The sequence below is a fragment of the Geotrypetes seraphini genome, chromosome 2 (assembly GCF_902459505.1).
Source record: "Geotrypetes seraphini chromosome 2, aGeoSer1.1, whole genome shotgun sequence".
NCBI classification, from domain to species: domain Eukaryota; kingdom Metazoa; phylum Chordata; class Amphibia; order Gymnophiona; family Dermophiidae; genus Geotrypetes; species Geotrypetes seraphini.
This window is the reverse complement of record NC_047085.1, coordinates 490,902,562-490,927,291: the sequence shown is the minus strand read 5'-3', so window position 1 is coordinate 490,927,291 and position 24,730 is coordinate 490,902,562. Positions and strand designations below refer to the sequence as shown.

The following is a 24,730-nucleotide window of genomic DNA, read 5'->3' as shown; positions in this document are numbered from 1 at the left end:
AGATGCTGCACAATGCAAGCCCATATCAACAAGACCACCCAGAGAGCATTTCTAACCATGCGCAATTTATGTAAAATAAGAAAATTCTTCGACAAAGAGCAATATAGGCTCGTAGTTCAATCCCTAGTACTAGGTCTACTGGACTACTGCAACATCCTCTACCTGCCTTGCCCTGCAACAATGATAAAACAATTACATACAATCCAAAACACTGCACTCAGACTGATCTACTCGCTAAGAAAATTTGACCACGTCACCACTGCCTACCTAGACTCACACTGGTTACCAATACAAGCACGAATCCAATTCAAATTATACTGTCTATTATTCAAAGCAATAAATGACTCAGCCCCCAATTACCTAAACATCCGCCTGAACCAAAACCTCGCCGCTAGACAAAGAAGATCTAAGACTCCATTTACCTACCCCCCACTCAAAGGCACCCAGCGTAAGAAGATGTTTGACAGTCTGCTAGCGACGCAAGCAGTGAAATTGGACCATGCCATCTCCAACCTGCTGATGACAACAAGCAATTTCAAATCTTTTCGCAAAGAAATCAAAACCCATCTATTCAAAAAATTTATACAGATGTCATAACTCCAAAATGGATTCCCCTCAGTGTGACTCCCCCATCCTCCCTTCTTCACCAGTTACCCTTCCCCTCAAAGCCCAAGCTTGTCAACTGCTTCCCTAACTGCATATATACTGAAACTGCACTATCTCCTATCTGTACAGCATCCCGAATTGTATATCCACTGGAATAGCCCAATTCTCCTTGACATATCCCTTTCCCTAAACTATACTACACCATTCTTCTTGTAACTCCTCTGGAAATGTTCTTCTTCTTGTAACTCTTCTGGAAAAGTCCAGAAGTCTCTTTGTAATCATCCTGGAAATGTTCAGATGTCTCTTTTGTAATCCGCCCAGAACTGCAAGGTTGAGGCGGAATAGAAATCAGTAATGTAATGTAACACAGACAAGCTACTTGATTTCACCTTTTTGAGAATGACAAAAAGAGTATTGGATATGTTTCTGCATATTTAGAAAGTTAAGGTAAACAAAAATATGATTTGTGAAACTTTTTCGGTGTCAAAAAAGAATTTCTTTGTTTAAACCTAAGGACAGCCTCTATTAGCCAATTGGCTGACAAGTAATGATATTAGACAGGACAGAAAATATATATTGGTGAGCAACGAATTATCGGCTCTGGTTGTCTTCTGATAACTTGCTTGCCAGGGTCTCCTTCTTCCTTCTTTCTGCATGCTAACCATTCTTCTGCCATCTCTGTCCTCCCCATTTCCCTTCTCTCCCCAGGAGATCTGGCATCTATCCTTTTTTCGTCTCCCTCCACAGATCCATTTTTTCTTAACTACCCTTTCATCCAGCATCTCTCCCTCCTTCCCCACCATCCCAGGGTCCACCATCTCTCCCTTTCTTTTCCCAACTACCCTCCTATCCAGTTTCTCTATCCCCCCCACCACACCATCCCTTGTGTCCAACTTCTCTCCCTTTCTGTTCCTTCCCTCTCTAAAAACCATGCTCCATCATCTCTCTCCCTCTTCTCTATTTTCAGACCCATTATTTCTTCCCACCCAAAGTCCGGCATATGCGCATCTCTTTGAACCCCCCCATTCCCTCCTTGTATTTCTACACCAGGGCCCCCCTCCCTGAAGGCCTGTCCCCCCCCCTTAAAGGTCTGCATCCCACCCCTGAAGGCCTGCACTCCCCCCTTGAAGGCCTGCACCCCCCCGAAGGCCTGCACCCCCCTTGAAGGCCTGAACCCCCCTTGAAGGCCTGCCTGCCTGCCTGTCCCCCCCCTTGAAGGCCTGCCTGCCTGCCTATCCCCCCTTGAAGGCCTATCCCCCCTTGAAGGCCTGTCCCCCCCCTTGAAGGCCTGCACCCCCCGAAGGCATGCACCCCCCTTGAAGGCCTGCCTGTCCCCCCTTGAAGGCCTGTCCCTCCCTTGAAAGCCTGCCTGCCTGTCCCCCCCCTTGAAAGCCTATCCCTCCCTTGAAAGCCTGCCTGCCTGCTTGTCCCCCCCTTTGAAGGCCTGTCCCCCCCTCTTGAAGGCTTGTCCCCCCCCTTGAAGGCCTGCCTGCCTGTCTCCCCTTTGAAGGCCTGCCTGTCCCCCCTCCTTGAAGGCCTGCCTGCCTGCCCGCCCCACCCCGAAGGACCGCTCGCCCCCCTGGCCTCCCTGCATCACCTTTGAAGCAGGTCGCAGCGGGATCGCGATGTCAGCGATCCCTGCGCTGCTTCGGAGCTGCTTCCTCCGCTGCGGTCCCGCCCCTCCTCTGACATCAGAGGAGGGGCGGGACCGCGGCGCAGGAAGCAGCGCTGATGCAGCTCAGGGATCGCTGACATCGCGATCCTGCTGCAGGCTGCTTCATAGGTGTTGCAGGGAGGCCAGGGGGGCGAGCAGTCCTTCGGGGGTGGGTGGGGACTGAACAGCAAGGCCGGGAGCACCCCCTCAGGGCTTGCACTCGGGGTGGACCGCCCTCCCCTTAGTACGCTACTGGGTCCAACTAATAGCATCCCGGATCCATATATCCTGCAGAGCATCTACTACAGCCATCACAAGTAGCGAGACGCATGGGTAAGACAAATCCCACACTTGACATACAAATTTTCTTATATATTTGTCCCAGCAGCTGGGGTCCATCATGGATCTGTTCCCCTTACCAGACTCCAACCAAGGATCTCTGATGTAAATAGCCGGGACCTCTGTGTCTTTTAAGTCACGGTAGAAAACTTTTGGAGGGACATCTACTCCACTTACCTTGATTGTTTGCTCACATGGTATACACAAGCTCTGAGCTGGTCTGCTTCGTAGTGCATCTAGCACTGCCCCTCCCAGTCTGGAATTACAATCCTTTCCCAGGCCAAACATGTAGTGTGATACATGTTCTCAACAGGATCCCGGTGTCCAGGGCCTGTTTAATCTTAGTAGTAATCTTGATGGTGTACCCAGGGGCAAGTTTGGCCATGCTGACAGTGTACTCACCCCTTTGCATCCAGAAGTACATCTCACCTCTCATATGTAAGGGTACTGGGTTGGCCTCACAGGATTGATGGGGCCTGGATGGAAGGTACGCTTGGTCTGGAGTCTTGTGTCCCTTGGTGTCAGGGGATGTATGCAATTGTCCATGAAAATTTTCAGAGTCAGCTCTTACCAATAATGATGAAAAGGCAGAATCCGACTCACTTTCCAATTCAGCACGTGAAGTGGACCAGGAACCACGGCCCATAGCAGAAAGCCCTCTCCCTCGTCCCTTGGGTTTTACTGCAAGACTCCTCATGGGCACTGTTGGTGGTGGTGTTTTCAGCATTAACTAGTCAAAATGTTTGGGCAACTCCAGGGATTCCTCTGCAGTACACATTTCATACCAGTCCATGCTTAGATTGGGTTTTGTAGATGGAGCCGGGCTGGAACTCCAGACAGGGTCTCTGACTGAAACTCCTTAGACGCAGAACTCCCTTGCCTGTTGTTTCTTAATCTAGTCTTGTAGGTTCAAACAATTTTTATTGATGCAAACAACAGAGTAAGCACACAATGAAACACAATGGGCTCACATCACATACAATGAGGCATCGCATTCAATACTATATTAAGCATTAACAGGAAAAAAAAAGTAACAGTAACCGACCCCCCCCCCCTCAATTCTACTCCTGGCTAACAAGGCCAGAGTTGACGGAATAGCACTCCGAGGCCCCCATCCCCCAATTGGTACTCTCCACCCCGCCCCACCATATCTCACCCATGCTCTCTCACCCCAGCAAGCTGAGTCCCAGATTAGGACACCATCGTAAAACCTTACTGCGTCCCTTTGGATGTAAGGACTGCAGCTATGGCTCCCAGATATTCAAAAATACCATCTTCTACTTCCTAGACTCTCTTAATCTGGTCTTGAACATATTCACTTCACATCTGCGGCAACTGGGGAATATAGACACCACTTCATGGCAGTGGCAACATTCCGAGCACCGGAATCTTCCCATGAGCCAGCCTCCTTCAAGGACCTTTCCCTGGGATCTTGTATGCTCCATTTGTATTTAATAAAATATACAAGTACATTGCAACTCCATCTCTACACTACTTATGTCCCTGCAGTACTTGTGATCTGCATAAAAGTACACATAATCTTTTAGCATATATACTTCATGTTTATACAGCCTTTATAATATTATCCCCTTACTTCCGGATTCTATATATAACACTTTGAGTTTGTGTGCAAATTTGGGCATGTGCCCAATTTCCACATACCACTTAATTAATTAAAGAGCCAATCAGTACCGATAACTGACCATTAACAAGTAATTATTGGCACTAATTATAATTTAGGCATGCATTTTTTTAGACATATTCTATAAAGACATTTGCCCGATCCACACCTATATTAGGTGCAGTTTTAGGTGGTATAAATGGTCAGACCTAAATTTACTACTATTACTATTAGTTCTTTCTTCTTTTTTTTAGTTCAATCTTCATTAAGTTTTAACACGTTACAGAATAAACAAACAAATATATCATAACATAAAATTATACTTATTAGGAAATTATTAACAATAACACTTCAATATCTTATCCCCCCATCCCTCCTTTACCCAGTCCCCAACCCCCACCTACTTTTACCCAACCCCCACTCTCTCTCTCAATTTTTTGGCAGGTCATTCATAATATCACACATACTATTCAACAAAACCCTCTAAAGGGCTCCACACATCTTTAAACGAGGCCATGTTTCAGGACCTTTCAGCTAAGTTGGCTTCATATCTATTAAACAGACATATTGTATCCCACCAAAAATGTACCCACTTCTTTCTTGCAGTTCCAGCATGCATTAGATTTAATGGCATCCAATTTCTGTGACTTAACCGGTATCCAAAATGTTCTGTGAAGCATAAAATAAAGAGTCTGTCGTAAAGAGCAGAAGCCGTACCTCGTATACTTTGGGTCCATATTTTCTTTCAGTTCTCAGGTGGAATAGAACATTGCAATTCTCTGGTCCAAATAGACTGAAGACCTGATAGAGGTTTCTTAAGTAGATATGAGCACAATAATTTATACCATCTGGAGGCTTTGTGACCTTGGACTCCCACAGTGTAACAAATTATAGGTAAACTTGGTTGCTCCTTCAGAGTAATTAATGATGGAAAACCAGCCTTGATTGCTTGCTGAAGCTGTAACCATTTAAAATATTGCGAGAGTGGTAAGGTGAAATTATGTTGCAGGGTCTGAAAAGATACCATACATCCTTGACTCATCACACCTTGTAAGGTTCTGATTCCTGCTTTCATCCAAATTTTCCAAAGGATCATGGAGCCATTAATAGTAATTGCTGGGTTTAGCCATAAGAATATCTGTGTAGAGTTTTTAACTGGAGTGACAAGAAAATCATCCAAGAACAACAAAGTTTGTCATGTAGATTTAAAAATCTCATTATTTTTGTATAAGTATGGAATTCGTATACTTATCATATGGTTAAGATGGAGCGGTGCCATTAAATCTATTAATTATTTCTACAGCGCTACTAGATACATGCAGCACTGCACAGTCACAAAGAATAAGAAAACAATCCCTGCTCAAAAGAGCTTACAATCTAAACAGGCAAGACAGACAAACAGGATGTCATGGATACAGTTAAGGGGAACGGTTAATCAGCTGGCTGGGTTGGAGGGCAGAGGAGAGTACAGGACAATGAAGCCATTGTGACATCACTGATGAGGTTGGCTCTTATTGGTGGAATGAGGCATTATGACATCACAATCTCAGCTCTGCTTCCCAAAGGCTAAAACTCTTCACACTACTACTATGAATTATTTCTCTAGCGCTACCAGACGCCCGCAGTGCTGTACAGAGTCACAGAGCTTAAGAAAACAGTCCCTGCTCAAAAGAGCTTACAATCTAAACAGCCAAGATAGACAAACAGGATGTCATGGATACAGTTAAGGGGAACAGTTAATCAGCAGCCATGGATCCCGGCGCGAAGTGCTATTCTGTAAACTGCACCTAAATTTAGCCTAGAACTTTTCTGTGCTCATGTTTTGGATGCCATATAGAGAATTTCTCCCATACTATGCACGCTTGCTCAAATATGAGGCAATTTTAAGACACACCAACTAACCCTGCTAAATTTCTGTTTACCCATGCACGCTTTGAAAATCACCCTCCATACTATTTTTTATCAAATGGATTATACTTTGAACTACATCTTCCATTACTTACCCCACGAGTGTCATTTGACTGAACTTTAACGTCACTTTGGCTATTTACTCTACTGCAGCTCATTCCAGAATAATAAAGTTTAGATTTTAGTCACACTGAATAATGTAAAACCTTAAGGTTGACAGTTCATAATAGTCCACTGCATTGCCTGAAAATGTTTGCTGCTACAAGACACAGGAACAGCTCACCTGCCACGCTCTTTCGCCTTTCTGCTTTTCCATTTTCTGGCTGCAGAAAAGACGGGTTTCGATGTAGGGGGAGCCAGTCCAATTCCAAACCCTTGTCCATCAAGTTCTCCCACCATCTGCCCTTCTTCATCCAACAGACCTGCCTATGATGAATAATATGAAAACAGCAAGAATGAAAGAAATTAGTGATGACACATCAGAGAGGAAACAGCAACGCTTTACTTGGAGGTCGATAAATTATGTTTCAGTTGATGCTAAAAGTTTTAATGCTGGAGTTTCAAGCAGAGGGCTGCTGTATTTCTATACACTTACCTTCTGAGCAGCCGCAATAGTTTCAAGATTTTTTTTATCTATTAGCGTATACTTTTCCCGTAACCTGGTTTCTACTTCTTGCTCCTGTTGGCTAATTTGAGAAAATATTCATCAGTTATTGCACTGAAATCATTAACATCTCAATGTTGTTACACAGTTAATAGTTCACTATAGAAGCTTGCTTACTAAGTTCTACATTCTACAGCCTTATTTACTGAGAGCGATTTACCTTCTAAAACAAAAGTCATCATTTAACTGAAAGCAAAACAGGTGGATTAAGAAAGACAAGAAAAAGTAAATTAACTGCATAGGCTTAGGGATAAATAAAAGTAGCTTTCATTATCAATGCAAATTTTTTTTCAAGTGTAAGAGTTTTAAAAACTACAAGAACATCAGAAAAAAATAACCCCCTAAGTCTATAATCTTGCATGCACAATTTAATGCTTACCATGCAGTTACACATATGTTATAGAATAGTGTCAATTATGAACCTAATGTAATTGTTAAATTAGCTGCTAATTGGCATTAATTACCAATAATTGGCTGATTGGTGTTAATTGGCTTAGCAGTTTACATGTATAATTGCCATTAATTAGTACTCTATAAATTGCGCATGTAAAATCCATAGCACTCAACTGCAAGGGGGCATGGGAGGGGTATAGATAGGTCAGGGGCATACCTACACTTGTACTCACATGTTATAGAATACTATCAGTTATAAAAACATAAGAAGTTGCCTCCACTGGGTCAGACCAGAGGTCCATCGCGCTCAGCGGTCCGCTCCCGCGGCGGCCCATCAGGTCTGTGATCTGTGAAGTGGTTTCTGACCACTTCTATAACCTACCTCTAGTTCTATCTGTACCCCTCAATCCCCTTATCCTCCAGGAACCTATCCAAACCTTCCTTGAACCCCTGTAATGTGCTCTGGCCTATCACATCTTCCGGATGCACCTAGCTAACAGCAGTTAGGTGCAAGCATTGACCAGTCTTTGAGCTAATGTACAAACTCATGCCTACAGTTAGACATGTAATTGCAAACTTTGTTCTATAACAGAAATTATGCACATAATTCACACTTTGCATACATCACCCATGTGCCTTAACTTTAGGTCACCTGTAGAGCATTACTCCCTAAGTATATTCTATTAATTTGGGCAGACTTCATGCATATAATTGGAAAGACTATAGAAGACTGAATTATTGTTTTTGGTGGAATTCAGTTTGTCATGTGTATAAAATGGAAAGAGCATTGGCAGTACAAAAAGGTTATTATAATAAATTTAAGGATGTGTGGGGACCATTATTAAATTATAGTAATGAATAAGTTACATTTTTCCCAATTTTAATACACATGTAGATTTGGGGTGGTGGGATTTCTTGGTTTCCCATTAAGAGTATATATATGTCATAGGATATTATTTTCAGGTGGTATATATTAGTTATATATGAATTTGGAAGGGGTGGGGGTTAAATCTTATTGGTGTATGATATTGAAGATTTTTCAAGTGATGTATTATAACTGTTTGATATTTACTGTACACTTGATGTAAGTTATAAAATGAATAAATAATTTAATTTGGGCAGATTATCACATGAAATGACACAAGTTTTAAAGATTTATTTTTTATTTCTGTTCCTATGAAACACAAGCTTTTATGTCTATATATGCCCATATATATGGGTCCTTCCATCAGTAGTGTAATGAGGGAGGTTAGCACCCAGCATTGCTGAACCCCCTCCCTCTCGTCCCTGCTGCTTGGAAACACCTTCCCTGCTGCTTGGGCACCCCCAACTCTTCCTCGCTGCTTGGATACCCCCCTCCCCCCGCATACCTCTTGAAATGTTCACTGGCACAAGCAGCATCTTCCACCCACTGCTTGCACTGGTGTTGGCTCCATTCTGTTGTCATGTCTTGGGCCCGCTACCAGGAAGTGATGTCAGAAAGGAGCCAACACCAACATGAGCAGCAAGTAGAAGATGCTGCTCGAGCCAGCAAACATTTAAAGAGGTATTGGGGGAGGCGGAGAGGAAGAGGGGTGCTGGCGCTCCCTGTGAAGATGGTGCCTGGGGTGGTTCACCCCCCACTGTCCCTTTACTATGCCACTGTCTTCCAATAGAGCACACTAAATGCCGCATAGCCCATTGCATTCCTACACAAATTCATTAGTGGCCCTTAGTAACAGGACCCCTTAGAAAATTATGATTGCAATTGATACAAGCTATTTAAAAAGGGGTTCCTGAGTGGCGTACTCTTACAAACAAACAGAGTTTTCCCTTTTTATGTTTTCAAGTGGACTTTCAAGGCCATCAGGCTTCTAAGTGGTACAAGTTAATATCTGAGTATATGCTTAAAAAATCTAGGACAAGTCTCTGTGATATTTGGAGTATGGAAATGCAATATAACATCCCTGTGTCTCAGTGGTCCAGAATATGGAATTGCAGAGTGACGTGTACAGACTCAGCTGCAAAGAGGCAAACTTTGTACTTTTTACTCTATAAAATATTTTGGACTCCGGTGAGGTTACAAAAATTAGATAATACGCACTATAATAAATGCTGGCATTGTCAAATTGAACCAGGTACATTAGATCATCTATTATTTCATTGCCCACTGATCCAGGCTTTTTGGAAATTGATATGGAGCAAAATTATAACAATTCTTGGAGTTCCTATTCCATTATCATATGGGATTGTCTTATTTGGTACCTCAATAATGCCTAAAAATCCACTTGATGATCATAAAGATAAACTTCTTCTTGTAATGTCTGGAGTTGGGTTACAGTTAATTAAAAGAAACTGGAAGAATTGGGATCGTCTAAACTTCTCATTCTGAATGGAGACACTGTGTCTATATTATCGGTATGAAAGAATGCTGGCAGGGCAGAAAGGTGATATCTGGAGCCAATTGGATTCGTTTGTTAGAGACCATTAGAGCTTAGGATGGCTTCATATTATTTTATCTATTATTTTGATACTCTTCATGCACAACCAGGATGGGTTATGGGGTTAGGGGTGTTTCATGAATTTGACATAGTATTAAGTGCTGTTTGTTAATTTTCTTAAGATGTTTTGTTTTGCATTTTTTATAAATTGTTTGTATAAAACTAATAAACAGTTATAAAATGAAAGAAAATGTATTATCTACAAACTAGTTTCAAGAACTGTGTAGCCTGGAAAATTGGGAAAGACATTTTCATAAACAAAAGAATGTATTTTTTAAAAATTCTTAATTCATATATAATCCTTAAATTCAGGAGAAAGTAATCTCTATTATTTTTTAATTAATTTCTTAGGGATTACCGTATTTTCACGCATATAACGCACGCATTATACGTGTTTTTACAAACCGTGCATAACCTTGCGCGGTATACGCGTGAGCGCGTTGTACAAAAATTTTTTTACATAGTCCCCCCCCCGACGTCCGATTCACCTTCCCCCCGCAGGACCGCTCGCACCCCCACCCCGAAGGACTGCTCGCACGCACCCGCACCCCCACCCCGAAGGACCGCTCGCACGCGCTCCCACCCGTACCCGCATCCCCATCCTGAAGGACCGCTCGCACGCACTCGCACCCGTACCCCCACCCTGAAGGACCGCTCGCACGCACTCCCGCCCTCTTGCCCCAGCCAACCGCGGCACCCCCGACATGATCGGGGCAAGAGGGAGCTCAAGTCCTCTTGCCCTCCCCCGACACGATCGGGGCAAAAGGGAGCCCAAGCCCTCTTGCCCCGCCGACTCCCCAACTCCCCGACAATATCGGGCCAGCAGGGAGCCCAAACCCTCCGGGCCACGGCGACCCCCTACCCCCACCCCGCACTACATTACGGGCAGGAGGGATCCCAGGCCCTCCTGCCCTCAACGCAAACCCCCTCCCCCCAACGACCGCCCCCCCAAGAACCTCCGACCGCCCCCCCCAGCCAACCCGTGACCCCCCCCTGGCCGACCCCCACGACACCCCCACCCCCCTTACCTTTGTGTAGTTGGCCGGACAGACGGGAGCCAAACCCGCTTGTCCGGCAGGCAGCCAACGACGGAATGAGGCCGGATTGGCCCATCTGTCCCAAAGCTCCGCCTACTGGTGGGGCCTAAGGCGCCTGGGCCAATCAGAATAGGCCCGGGAGCCTTAGGTCCCTCCAGGGGGCGGAACCTTGGGCACATGGTCGGGTTGGGCCCATGTGCCTCAGGCCCAGGTTCCTCAGGGGCAGGAGGGTGGGGGTGTCGTGGGGGTCGGCCAGGGGGGTCACGGGTTGGCTGGGGGGCGGTCGGAGGTTCTTGAGGGGGGCGGTCGTTGGGGGGGAGGGGGGTTTGCGTCGAGGGCAGGAGGGCCTGGGATCCCTCCTGCCCGTAATGTAGTGCGGGGTGGGGGTAGGGGGTCGCCGTGGCCAGGAGGGTTTGGGCTCCCTCCTGGCCCAATATTGTCGAGGAGTTGGGGAGTCGGTGGGGTAAGAGGGCTTGGGCTCCCTTTTGCCCGATCGTGTCGGGGGGGGGCAAGAGGGCTTGAGCTCCCTCTTGCCCTGATCGTGTCGGGTGTGCCGCGGTTGGCTGGGGCAAGAGGGCTTGAGCTCCCTCTTGCCCCGATCGTGTCGGGGAGTCGGGGAGTCGGCGGGGCAAGAGTGCTTGACGTTAGAAAAAGGGCGACCGCTAGAAGAGGAAGCAGCGCAGGCGCAGGGCTCACGGAAGGGCCGGGACCGCCAAGAGAAAGCAGCAGGACACCGGTAGGAGCTTCTACATGATGGGGGGGGATCGGGAGGCTGTGGGGGTGCGAGCGGTCCTTCAGGGTGGGGGTGCGGGTGCGGGTGGAAATGCGTGCGAGCGGTCCTTCGGGGTGGGGGTGCGAGCGGTCCTGCGTTGGGGTGAATTGGACGTCGGGGGGGGCATCAGGTTTTCAGGGTGGGGACAGGACTTCAAGGGGGAGAGGAGAGTCGGGGCGGGCGAAAGGAGAGTCGGGGTGGCCAGAGGAGAGTCGGGGCGGGCGTAAGGAGAGTCGGGCAGCGATGGGAGAGTTGGGCAGCATGCCCGGTATACGGGTGTGCGCGGTATATAAAAATTTCTGTACATAAATTTGTGTTTTCTGCGCGCTATACCCGTGTGCACGTTTTACACGGGTGCGCGTTATCTACGTGAAAATACGGTAAGCGCTAATGTACACTTAACAAAGGAAAAATGGTTTAATGCAGGACATACTAAAGCATTCTACATTAGTTTTGCAATTTGAATTCACCACGCATGTAGAATTTATTTACTTTTAGTTTTTTGGGGATAGGGGGCATGTCAGGAGGTGGTAAGTGCTACTGTATATTTTATTAAAAGGAGAAATTAGGTTCTTACCTGCTAATTTTCTTTCTGTTAGCTTGTAGACTGGTATAGTCTTTACGAATGGGTTATATACCTCACTGCTACCAGCAGGTGGAGACTGAGCATAAACTTGTCTATCAGGCTAGAATCTGCCCAGCAACTAAGTCTGCTGAATAGCCAAGCAGAACCTAGGAAAGACTCCAACTGAAAACAGTATAACACACTCTGAACAGTACTTATAAACTACTGTTGGAACATGTGTAGAACTGAATCCTGCTATAGAAAATATCCACACAGCTCACCAGCTAAGCCAACTGAGCCATAGCTACTGTTCTTACTTCTCCCTGGCCCTAGAAAAATTCTAGAACCCGCAGACAAAACAAAATCTGCACGCGAGCAAAACAAAAACCCTCAATCACCGCACAAACACAGACAGGGTGGGGGACTATACCAGTCTACAAGCTAACAGAAAGAAAATTAGCAGGTAAGAACGTAATTTCTCCTTCTGTATCACTTGGTAGACTGGTATAGTCCTTACAAATGGGACGTACCAAAGCAGTACCCATTAAGGGTAGGACCCCTGAAGGGCCGACACCGAGAACACGTTCACCGAATACCGCATCCCAACACGCTTGAACATCCACACAGTAGTGTCTTACAAAGGAATGCAGAGAAGACCAAACTGCAGCCTTGCAAATATCCACTGGAGGCACTAGAGAAGACTCAGCCCAAGAAGCTGCCTGACCCCTAGTGAAATGAGCCTTGAGAAATTCTGGAACATGCTTCAAGTTTGGAACGATCTTCCCTCGATTATCAGAACGTCATTATCTCTATCACTTTTTTAGGAAAAATCTGAAAACTTATCTCTTTCAGAGATTCTTAACTGAGGACTGATATAATTTATTGAAAGTTTTTCTCAGAAACACATCTAGCTGAAGTAATGGCTACCAAGAAGTCCGCTTTAAGCGTAAAGTCCTTCAAAGAGCTGTCGCCCAACGGTTCAAAAGGAGGGCGCACTAGAACTGACAGAACCAGATTCAGATCGCAAGAAGGAACAGAGGGTCATACGGGAGGCCTGAGCAACTTGGCCGCCCACAAGAAGCAAATCACATCAGGAATGGCAGTCAAATGCTGACCTTTCACTAACCCCCAAAAGGCTGACAAGGCTGCAAGCTGAACCCCAAGAGAGCACCAAGCTAGTCCTCTATCCAGGCCATCCTGCAAGAACTCTAGGATGTTAGGCAGGGAAGAACTAAAAGAGACCACTCCACGTGCATCACACTACTCTTCAAATAGACACCAAACCCTCACATAAGCCCGAGAGGTGGAAATCCTCTGGGACTCCAAGAGAGTTGAGATCGCTTTATCTGAATAACCCTTCTTACCTGGGCGAGCCCTTTCAAGAACCAAGCCGTAAGACAAAAGGGACCCGGATTGGACATTAATAGATCATCCAAGAGAGGAAGAGGATTCGCCACCAGATGCCTCACCAGATCAACGTACCACGGTCATCGAGGCCAATCCAGAGCTAACAGAACCACGAGGCCCGGATGGCAAATTTTGCGGAGAAGAACTCTGCCTACTAATGGCCACGGAGGGAACACATACAACAGCCTCTCCATTGGCCATGGTTGAACCAGAGCGTCCAGGCCCTCAGCCTGACCGTCTCTCGATGACTGAAGAAGAAGGGCTTTTTGGCATTGACACTTGTGGCCATCAGTTCCATGAGGGGTTCTCAGTTTTGTCACCTTCTCTCTCAGTTTCTTTACTTCCTTCATGAGGGATTCAGGCTGAAGACATCTTGCACATGGAACCACTCCCTCTGCCTAGGTAACATTTTCTGTCTGCACAGAGACAGAAGCTGTAACCTGAGCAGCTGCTTTGATTGATATGATGCTTCCTAGTCATACTTACATTACATTACATTACATTAGTGATTTCTATTCCGCCTGTGCCTTGTGGTTCTAAGCGGATTACAAATTAGAAGATATCTGGACATTTCCAGGAGAATTACAAAACAAAGAAGCAAGTATATTACAGGTTACATTTCCTGGAGAATTACATAACAAAGAAGCAAGTATATTACTGGTTACAGTAGAGAATAACAACACATTCAGGTTACAGAAGAGAATTACATAACTTGAAGGAAGCAGTTTTCTGGTTACAGATGGTGGCTGCTTATTTGGGTTTCTGAATATATATTGGTGATAAGGTTTGAAGAATTGATTAGGTGGTATTCACGAAGGAGGTTAGAATGATGGGAAGTGTTTTTTGAATAGAAGTGTTTTGATTTCTTTTCGGAACACTTTAATGTCTGTTGTTTTGATCAGCAGCTTGGAGATGGTAGGGTCAATTTTCGCTGCCTGTGTCGCTGGAAGGTTGTCGTATAGTTTCTTGCGTCGAGTACCATTGAGAGGAAGGTAGGTGAATAGGCTCTGAGTTCTCCTTATTCTGGGTGAGAGGTTACGGTATAGGCGGTTGTTTAGGTATATGGGTGTGGCACCATGGGTTACTTTAAATATTAGACAGTAGAGTTTGAATTGGGTTCTTGCTTTTATCGGTAGCCAGTGAGAGTCTAGGTAGGCATTGGTGATGTGGTCAAATTTGCTAAGGGAATAGATGAGTCTGAGGGCTGTGTTCTGAACGGTCTGTAGTTGTTTTATCATGTTGTTTGGGCATGGTAGGTAGAGGCTGTTGCAATAGTCTACAATACTTAGTACAAGGGATTGGACTATGATCCTGTATTGATCTTTGTTAAAGAATTTTCTTATTTTTCTTAAGTTTCGCATGGTGAAGAATGCTTTTTGGATGATTTTGTGGATTTGTGTCTGCATTGTGCAGCATCTGTCTAATTGTATTCCCAGAATTTTGAGGGTGCTTTGTATTGGGTACTTAATTGCGTTTACTTCCAGTTCTGTTAAGGATGATTTTTTGTCCTTCTCTAGTAGCAGGAATTTAGTTTTATCCGAGTTCAGCTTCAACTTATGGTTTGTCATCCATTTTTCTACGGTTTCCAGTGTTGTTTTCAGGCGTCCTGTGGAGATGGGGTCTTGGATGTCGAAGGGGAGGAGGATGGTTATGTTGTCCGCGTAGCTGAATAATACTATATTTAGGGTATCCAAAGTTGTGCCTAGGGAAGCTATGAAGAGGTTGAATACTATGGGTGATAGTGGTGATCCTTGTGGTACTCCGCAGGGGTTTGACCATGAGTCTGATATAAGATCTTTTGACTTAACTCTGTATGATCTTGTTTTAAGGAAATCTTGGAACCAGTTATGAACTCTACATGAGATTCCTATGGCGTCTAGTATCTGGAGTAGTATGGGATGGTTTACTAGGTCGAATGCTGCTGAAAGATCGAGTTGGATGATTTAGCAACTTGTTTCCTTTGCTGAGGTGTTGTCGGGCTATGTCTAATAAAGATACCAGTAGTGTTTCTGTGCTGTGGTTTGTTCTGAATCCAGATTGAGATGGATGCAGAATGTGGTGGTCTTCTAAGTAATTGGAGAGATATTGTGCTACAAGACCTTCTATTAGTTTGACGTATAGTGGGATAGAAGTGATTGGTCTATAATTTGTTGGGTTGTCTATTGGGCCTTTGAGGTCTTTCAGTATAGGAGTAATTATAATTTCGCCAAGTTCCGGTGGGAATTGACCTTCCCTGAGAGTGGTTTGCAACCATAGCGTGAGACTAGCTTTGAATTTAGTGGATGCTGTAGCTAGTAGGTACGGATACTGTGGATGCAGAAGTACTAATACCTGGAAGAAAAAAGAAAGAACAGAAAAATCCTACCAAAGCAATGCCCTGTTCCTGGTTGGCTGAAAGCCAAAAAAACTCCGCCTTGGAGTGGGAAGGAAGGAATTAACCTCAAGGGACACCTGTGGAGTCTGATCTCTAAGAAAGTCCTCAGAGTTCAGTCTCAAATTAAGAGCCTGAAACCAGCCAGAGGTCTCTCCTCAAGGTGTGCTTTTCAGTTAGGGTGATAGGATTCACACCCCCCCATGAAGTATAGTGCTCTTGGCCTGACTTAAGAGTTTTCCAGGCCTCTCTCCCACTTACTACTCCTCAAAGTCTCAAAAAGGTCCTAAACAGATCCAAAGAAGCCTTTTAGTCAACAGCTCTCTCCTCAAGGAAATACATATGCAAATTATATCTTTAATGCTGAGCCTCTACAACTTTTCTCTTAGAACCAGGATAACTGAGGGTTAAGCACTAGGCCAGCATTCTTCCCCTCAAGGGTCACCTGTAAAGTCTGATCTCTAGGAAAGTCCTCAGAGTTCATTCTCCACAAAAGCACCCCTACCACCAAAATTATGAAATATCTTGTTCTAACATAATATATGGTAGTTAATTCCTCACTCATTAATCACCATGTTCCCTCTGATCTCAGTGGGTGACTTGGTTGGTATATTTCCAACACCTGACTCAAATACCAGAGGACACCATAATGTACTACTTTGAAAATCAATACAAGAACTTTATAAACAATCCAATATTAACAATGATCTGGGTAACCCACAACTTTTCTGGAATAAATGTTCTCTGGAGTTGGCACACAACATTTCTCTGAAGAAAGAAGCCAGAAATCGAACTTTTGGTCTGACAAGAGCCAAATGCTACCTTTCAAATTAAGAACCTCATCCCTACTGTCAAGCATGCTACCATCCTGACGTGAACAGCCATTGAACCATAAACTTTGCTTCTGGTCATAAAAATCTAGAGAATGTCACATCATCTGCCTGTTAGCTGCAGCCAAGCCGAAAGTGGATCATACATGACAACATCCATAAAAATATTCAACCACATCTATGACAACAGAATGAAGAACAATTTCATGTTTCCCACTGGCAAACAGTGAAGCTGTCTTAACAAGGGTGTCACATGATCAAATTTGCTTTCTCCACAAATTAACCACGCTGTAGCATTCTGAACAACCTGTAAAGCTTTACATCTCACAGTTGTCATTCCTAAATACAAATGCATTGCAATAATCTAGCTTCGGAATAACAATTGTTTGAACAAAGATCCAAAAGTCATACACTGAAAGCATGGGTTTCAACCTACTTAATATTCTCATATGAAAAGAAAAGCAGATTTAACCACAGCTAACGCCTGCTCCCTCATACTCTGTGTTGAGTCCAACCAAAATTTTGAGTCGCTTATGTATTGGTATTCTTAGATTGTCAATATCAATGTATTGTGGCCACTTTGAATCTTCATCCTTCCCAAGTAGCATCACATCATTTAATAAGATTTAATGCCAACTTATGAGTAGTCATCTACTTATGAACTGCTTGTAGACAATTTTGAACGTAGCTCAGTATTCCAGTTACACTTGGAAAAGAAGAACTGAATATTGTCGGCATAAAATCTATAGCTGACATGAAATCCTTGAAATACAGCTCCTAATGACATCAGGACAGAGCTCTGTGGAACCCTTCCTATGAGAGTTCCAAGTCTACTTAAATTAATAAAGGATCAATACTACAGAAGGTCTTGTACTCTTATAACCTCCTGAATAATAATCCTAAAAGAACCCTTTCCATAACTAACACCTCCCCAACTCCCCAATTGACTAGCCTAATGCCTCTCATAAAAAGTACCACTAGACCAAGCAGCATAAATCTGTTTTACTCTTTTGAGATCTTACCAGGTGCTTGTGACCTGGTTTGACCACTGCTGGAAACAGAATACCGGGCTTCAGTCTGTCCTTTTTTTTTTTTTTTTTTTTTAAATCTTTATTCATTTTCAAATATTTCATCAAGTGTATAATAGTCAAACAGAAAATCTTTAACTAATCACTTGACAATCTTACTTAAATTCCTTCAAACATATAAATATAAAAGAATCCCTACCCACTCACCCACATTAATAATAAACAATTATCAATTATTATCTTTCACATTCCCACCCCCCTATATTTAATCTAATACTAAGGTGTTTAAGATGTCTGATCATTAGAATAATTAATCAATGGCCCCCAAATCTTTTTAAACTTGTGATAATTTCCCTGTTGCATGGCCAGCACTCTCTCCATTTTATAAATATGACATAATGAATTCCACCAAAAAGTATAATTCAATTTAGTGTAATCTTTCCAGTTTCCAGTAATCTGCTGAATGGCAACCCCTGTCAATATTAATAAATAATTAATATTATAATTAATAATTATATTAATATTATAATTAATAATTTAATATTATAATTAGTAATTAATATTATTATTTGCAGAAATTGGGCTTTTAAATCTCATAGATGTACCAAATAATATAGTATCATATGAAAGGGCAACATGATTTTCTAATAATGAATTAATTTGGGACCAAATTAACTTCCAAAAGGCATTTATACAGGGACAGAAAAATATTAAATGATCTAATGTCCCAGCTTCTAAACCACAATGCCAGCATCTATTGGACCTAGAGCTATCCAACTTTTGTAAATGAACTGGTGTCCAAAAAGCTCTATGCAACAAAAAAAAAAAACCAAGTCTGTCTCATAGATGCTGCCCTTGTGGTTTTTATTCTCCAAGACCAAAAACGTGGCCATTGAGAGGCAGAAATTTGATGCCCAAGCTCAATGCTCCAAATATCTCTAAGGACAGTTTTTTGTTTTTTTATTCAAATACCCATACAACAATTTATACCACTGTGTGGCTTGGTGACCCAAGAAATCCGCCTGAAAGCACAGAAATTCCAAACTATACTGATTATTAAGAACTTTCCATTCAGGGAACCCCTCCTGAATAGCCTGCTTCAACTGCAACCACTTAAAACTTTGTGACTTATTTAAACCATATTTATGTTGAAATTGTGAAAAACTAAGCACTGATCCATTTATAATAACATAATTTAAAGTCCGTATACCTGCAATAATCCATTGCTTCCAGATGATTTTAAATCCGCCAATTTTGATCTTGGAGTTTACCCAAATGGATTGATTTAATGATTTAGAAATTGGATCTGGTGATAGATTACTAACATAACGTAAGGTCTTCCATGTGTCAAGCAAAATTTTATTATCTTTATATTTCCTGGGCAAATTTATACTAATAAGATGAGACAAATGTAAAGGAAACAGGAGCCTCCATTCCAAGTATAACCAATCTGGAACATTTTCCATAAGGATCTGGGAGGATCCAATACATACCCTGTCTTAAAATATAGGCTTGATGATACCTATAAAAATTTGGAAAATTTACCCCTCCCTCCACAATTGTCTTTTGTAGAGATACTAAAGCAATTCTAGGTCTTTTACCCAACCAAACAAATTTAGTAAGGATACCATTTAACTTTTTGTAAAATGACCCCTGGAAAAAAATTGGTATCATACTCATTTGATAACAAACTACAGGCAATATCATAATTTTGATCATTTGAACTCTTCCCCACCAAGAAAGATGTAAAGGATTCCATTGCTCACACATCTCTGTTATTTTCTTTAATAAAAGTTTTTCATTCTCCTTCACTGTGTCTTCTATTGTGTTTTTAATAGTAATACCTAAGTATTTCAATCCATCTTCTTTCCATATAAATGAGAATGAGTCAAATAAACCTTTGGTACAGTGAACATTAAGCGGGAGAACTTCAGACTTACTCCAATTGATCTTATATCCAGAAAATTTTCCAAACTTCTCTATTAACTCAAGTAAACATGGAATGGTAATTTCTGGTTCTCTCAAATAAAGCAGAATATCATCCGCATAAGCAGAGAGTTTAAATTCCCAATTCGAATAAGGAATACCTCGTATCCCCTTTGCCTGATTTATGGCTATTAACAAAGGTTCAAGAACAACATCAAAGAGCAAAGGAGATAAAGGACAGCCTTGTCTAACCCCCCTTAGCAAGTTAAATCTGTTTGACATACTATTATTAATATATAATCTTGCACCAGGAGAGCTATACAAAGTCTGAATCATTTGAATAAAACCAGAACCTATACCAACCATTCTAAAACCTGATACATAAAAGTCCACTCAACTCTATCAAAAGCTTTTTCTGCATCTAAAGATAACAGAAAAGCCGGATCCTTCATGCTTTTTGTTAAATTTAGAGAGTGAAAAGCTATTCTGGTATTATTTGAAGAATGTCTCTTGGCAACGAATCCTGTTTGGTGAGTATCAATAATAAAAGGAAGAGCCAATACTTTTGCAATAAGTTTTCCATCCACATTTATTAACGAGATAGGCCTGTAGTTTGAGACCAAAGTTGAATCTCTGTTTGGCTTTGGCAAAACAATAATTAAGGAATCAGCCATAGAACCTTTAATACAACCTTTATTCAGTTGAAATTGATATAAATTTAATAGATAAGGCAGAAGAGTATTTTGAAATGATTTATAAAACTCAACAGTATAACCATCTCCACCTGGAGCGGATCCAACTCTAAGAGATTTCAATGCTATTTCTAATTCTTTTAAAGTCTGTCCTAGTATGGCAACTCCATAAACTATAAGTGGGCTGTTACATGTTTAAAAAAAAAAAAAAAAGAGCTGTCAGCAAAAGCAAGAGCTTTACATGAAGAAAAGTGGAGAGAAGGAGGGGCATTGATTGAAAGAGCAAAGACGTAGCACAGCATTAGGAGAGAGAGAAAATGCACCTGTGAATACGTTCCTTGTGGGAACAGTATCATATATATTTGTCCTTGAGTGGAGAGATCCACTGGTACAAATGTACCTGTGTGCATAAGTGGTTTTCAATCTGGGGAATTTACCAAGCTACCTATTGTTACCAGGAAAATCTCCTTTCAAAACTGGCCCAATACTGCCTTCACTCTGCCAATATCCTATCAAAGAAATTACATAAGTGGTATTCAGAATACCCTGTACTCTCAATACACTAAGCTGCATGTTAAGGTCACACCGGGCTCAGAAAACAGCATACGCCAGCATTTACATCATCACTCTTAAACATTCCACACAGTGCTGACCAAACGTCTTATATAAAGTGCAAATGCATCAAGTTCAGTACTGAATAAAGTCTCAAAATGTGCCCAAATACACCACATATTAGCTAACATAAGTGAAAACATATCTGCGTCTCAGTGACACAACCCATAAAAATGGTATAGTGGGAATTCAGGTGTTCTGCTAACAGTAAACTGAATATCTCTATTTCCACTTATGTCATTTGTTTATACAGTGGGCAAACAACAAAAGAAAAATCCAACGAAGACTGCAGTACAAGAACAGCAAGCAAAGAACAAGAAAAAACTGCAGACAACATGTACAAGATGCAGGCTGTGTTTATTATGTCAAATAGTAAATGCGGTCACTAATACTACCTTTTTACAAACCAAGGGATCTGACAAGGTCCGTGTTTCGGTAAACACGCCTTCTTCAGGGGTCCATGGTTAAGGTTTTAAGATAAACCACAATTAAAACTGATAACGAACAACAGCCTATGTAATTAGTGATCACCAGCTGATGATTCCAGCACAAAATGAAAACCGGAACTGAACAGAAATGCTGGCATTTCTGTTTAGTTCCGGTTTTCATTTTGTGCTGGAATCGTCAGCTGGTGATCACTGATTACATAGGCTGTTGTTCGTTATCAGTTTTAATTGTGGTTTATCTTAAAACCTTATCAACCATGGACCCTTGAAGAAGGCGTGTTTACCGAAACATGGACCGTGTCGGGTCCCTTGGTTTGTAAAAAGGTGGTATTAGTGACCACATTTACTATTTGATATAATAAACACAGCCTATATCTTGTACATATTGTCTGCAATTTGCTTATACAGTGCCAATCAGCATCTATTATAGCAGTTCAATACTTACTGTGATGTGGAGGGGCATTTTTTATATGATGCCTAATTCTGGATGTTTTGTGGAAAATCTAGTAGCGAACAAGACCATTTTTCAAACAGGAAAATGTTTTTTTTGGTTTCGAAAATGGCCATTTCTTAGATGTGTGTGTGCATAGTGCATTGATCATTTTGAACCATAGCATACCCATACCAAGACTGCACTTTCCCTAATATTTCTGGAGAGATCAACTGTAGGGGGAAGGCCATAAATGACAATATGGGTGGAGGAGGAGGCAAGTAAAAGGAATGTGATTTGGGGAGAAAGGGGAAGAAATCAATTACAGTAAATGGAAGTCAATAGTAGGAAACTCCAGACATGTACTGTTGCCTAGGGACCAATCTAGTGTTAATCCAGGTCTGGCAGCTATGTGGGTACCGATACTGAATATGGCCACTGCTTGCAAAACTCCCAGCTCTGTCCCAACACCACCCCCAGTCAGTGGCAGTCAGAGCAGACTAGTTAAGTGCCACTGAATATCCGCTTTCCCAACCCACTCAGTGCAATTTAACTGGGTTACATCTTTTTGAATATCAACCACTTAGTTTCAAGAAAGACTATGGGAGATCCCATACTTGGACTCTGTCAGTAGTGTCAACCACAAGTAAGAACCTATTATCTTACTTGTCCTTTGAGAAACTGATATAGCACACCACTAGAAATTGTGTGCACTTTTCAGATATTGCACAGGACAAAAAGGACTAGGTTTTGTTTACATACTGAAGAACCAATTACCTGTAAAGTCATATGAAGACAGATTTTGAAGTTAAATTGCTCCAAAGGATGTTAAGAAACACTATGGGCTCCTTTTACTAAGCTGCGTTAGCGGTTTTAGCGCACGCTAAACCCGCGCTACGCGGCTAGAACTAATGCCAGCTCAATGCTGGCGTTAAGGCCTAGCGCGCGGGGCAATTTAGCGTGCGCTATTCTGCGTGTTAAAGCCCTAACGCGGCATAGTAAAAGGAGCCCTATGTATTAAATATGGAAGCAATACAATAATTAGTGTTATTGAATTATTCCTAAATCAATTTGGCCTCAAATCAATAGGATAATGGATAATCCAGTAGCCTTGACTTATGATACTATTTTATTTGGTACAACAATGAGAGCAAAAAGTCAAATTTCGTCACATAATAATAAGCTTTTATTCATATTAACTGGAGTAGCAATTCAACAAATAACATGTAACTGGAAAAATTATGACAGATTAAGTTATAACTTTTGGTGGAATTCGGTATGCCATATATATAAAATGGAGCGCACAATAGCAACACAGAAAGGTTATTTTGGTAAATTTCTGAAGATTTGGAGACCGTTAGCAGATTTTTGTAATGATTAATAACATTTTCCCATAAGAGATTTGTTAAGTGGGGATGTGGGTGGGTATTATTTTATTTACCTCACAATATGTATGAATTAATTAATGCATTTTGAAGTATTAGGTTAGATTTTCTGAAATAGGAAGGGAGGGCTTGGGGGGGGTTTAAATTTTATTTATATTTGTCATACATATTAAATGATTTACATATTATCTAAAACATTATAAAAATATGAATATAAATATGATATATTGTACTTAAAGTATTCATGAAGGAAAATCAAGTGTGTGTTTATAAGATTATATGTATTTTTCTGATACACTTGTTGTAATATGAAAAATTTAATAAAGAAATTATAAAATAAAATTTTAAAAAATGAATTATTCCAGCACACTTTCTAACCGTGATGAATATGGATGTATACCTTAGAATTATTTTGAACTGTGTAAACACCTCTTGGATTTGTCTGAAGTTTATGAGCTGTTAAAGAAACAGATGTTAAAGAAAATTGAGATTGCTATGGAAAATGCCAACGGACTGTAACTGAATATATTTTGTACTTTAAAGCTAAATGCAAAAACTGTTAAGAGCTCTAGGTTTAAGGTTCTGAAAAAACAGACCAACATAAAACGTGTTACTTGTCAATTTGTTTTTCCTTTACAATTCTGAAATTGTTTACTTTATGACCAAGGTCTTAATTTTATGCAAGTCTTGGAAGGAAAAATTCCAAGGGAAAAATGATACAAGTACAGTGGAACCTCGGTTTGCGAGTAACGCGGTTTGCGAGTGTTTTGCAAGACGAGCAAAACACTCTGCAAACTTTCGTCTCGCAAACCGAGCACTGCCCCGATAAATGAGCACTTACACTGCAGGAAGCGCCGCTTCAGAGGGATTCCTCTTCCGTCCGCCAGCCAGCCTTCCACGCCGGGTGCCTTCCGCATGTTGGAGAGCCTCTATCTGAGCCTACGCAGCTGAGTGCCGTCCCACCTGCATGTGGCGTATTATCACGCACAACGTCAATCATTGACGTTGTGTGTGATCATATGCCACATGCAGGTGGGACGGCACTCAGCTGCGTAGGCTCAGATAGAGGCTCTCCAACATGCAGAAGGCACCCGGCGTGGAAGGCTGGCCGGCGGACGGCAGAGGAATCCCCCCCGAAGCGGCACTGCGGGGTTCTCCAGTGGCTGGCAGATGGAGGAGGTGGATGGAGGAGACGGCACTGCAGCACCCAGCACCCGACAGGTAGACACTCCTGGGCCACCCCTCGCCACTTCCTCGGCACCTTTTGGGTTCTGGAACTAATTGTCAGCGATGCCATAATGGCCTATGGGGAAAGTTGCTTTGATATACAAGTACTTTGGATTACGAGCATGCTTCTGGAATGAATTATGCTCGTAAACCAAGGTACCACTGTATACACTTGTACAACAATAAGCTGTGGAACCTTTTGTCCTTGAGATCTTTTAATGAATTGTGTAAACATTGCACAGTGCTTTTTACTGCAAAAAGTTTTGCTTGCACAGTTCTTTCTGCATGTCTTCCACTCCAGAAGCTGCTGGAAGCTAAAGCTTTGGATAAGGAAAAA

The 24,730-nt window shown here is 42.3% G+C and overlaps 1 protein-coding gene across 7 annotated transcripts in view; it reads right to left on the bottom strand.

Annotated features, from left to right (window-relative positions):
- KIF9 (kinesin family member 9) overlaps positions 1-24,730 on the bottom strand; it is a 252,267-nt gene that overhangs the window by 87,233 nt on the left and 140,304 nt on the right. For all 7 annotated transcript variants that reach the window (XM_033931868.1, XM_033931865.1, XM_033931864.1 and 4 more), the window contains 3 exons: positions 23,567-23,622; positions 6,724-6,814; positions 6,412-6,554 (listed from right to left, as the gene is read on the bottom strand). In XM_033931868.1, coding sequence (XP_033787759.1) covers positions 6,412-6,554; positions 6,724-6,814; positions 23,567-23,622 — 290 coding nt within the window. The remainder of the gene's footprint in view (positions 1-6,411; positions 6,555-6,723; positions 6,815-23,566; positions 23,623-24,730) is intronic.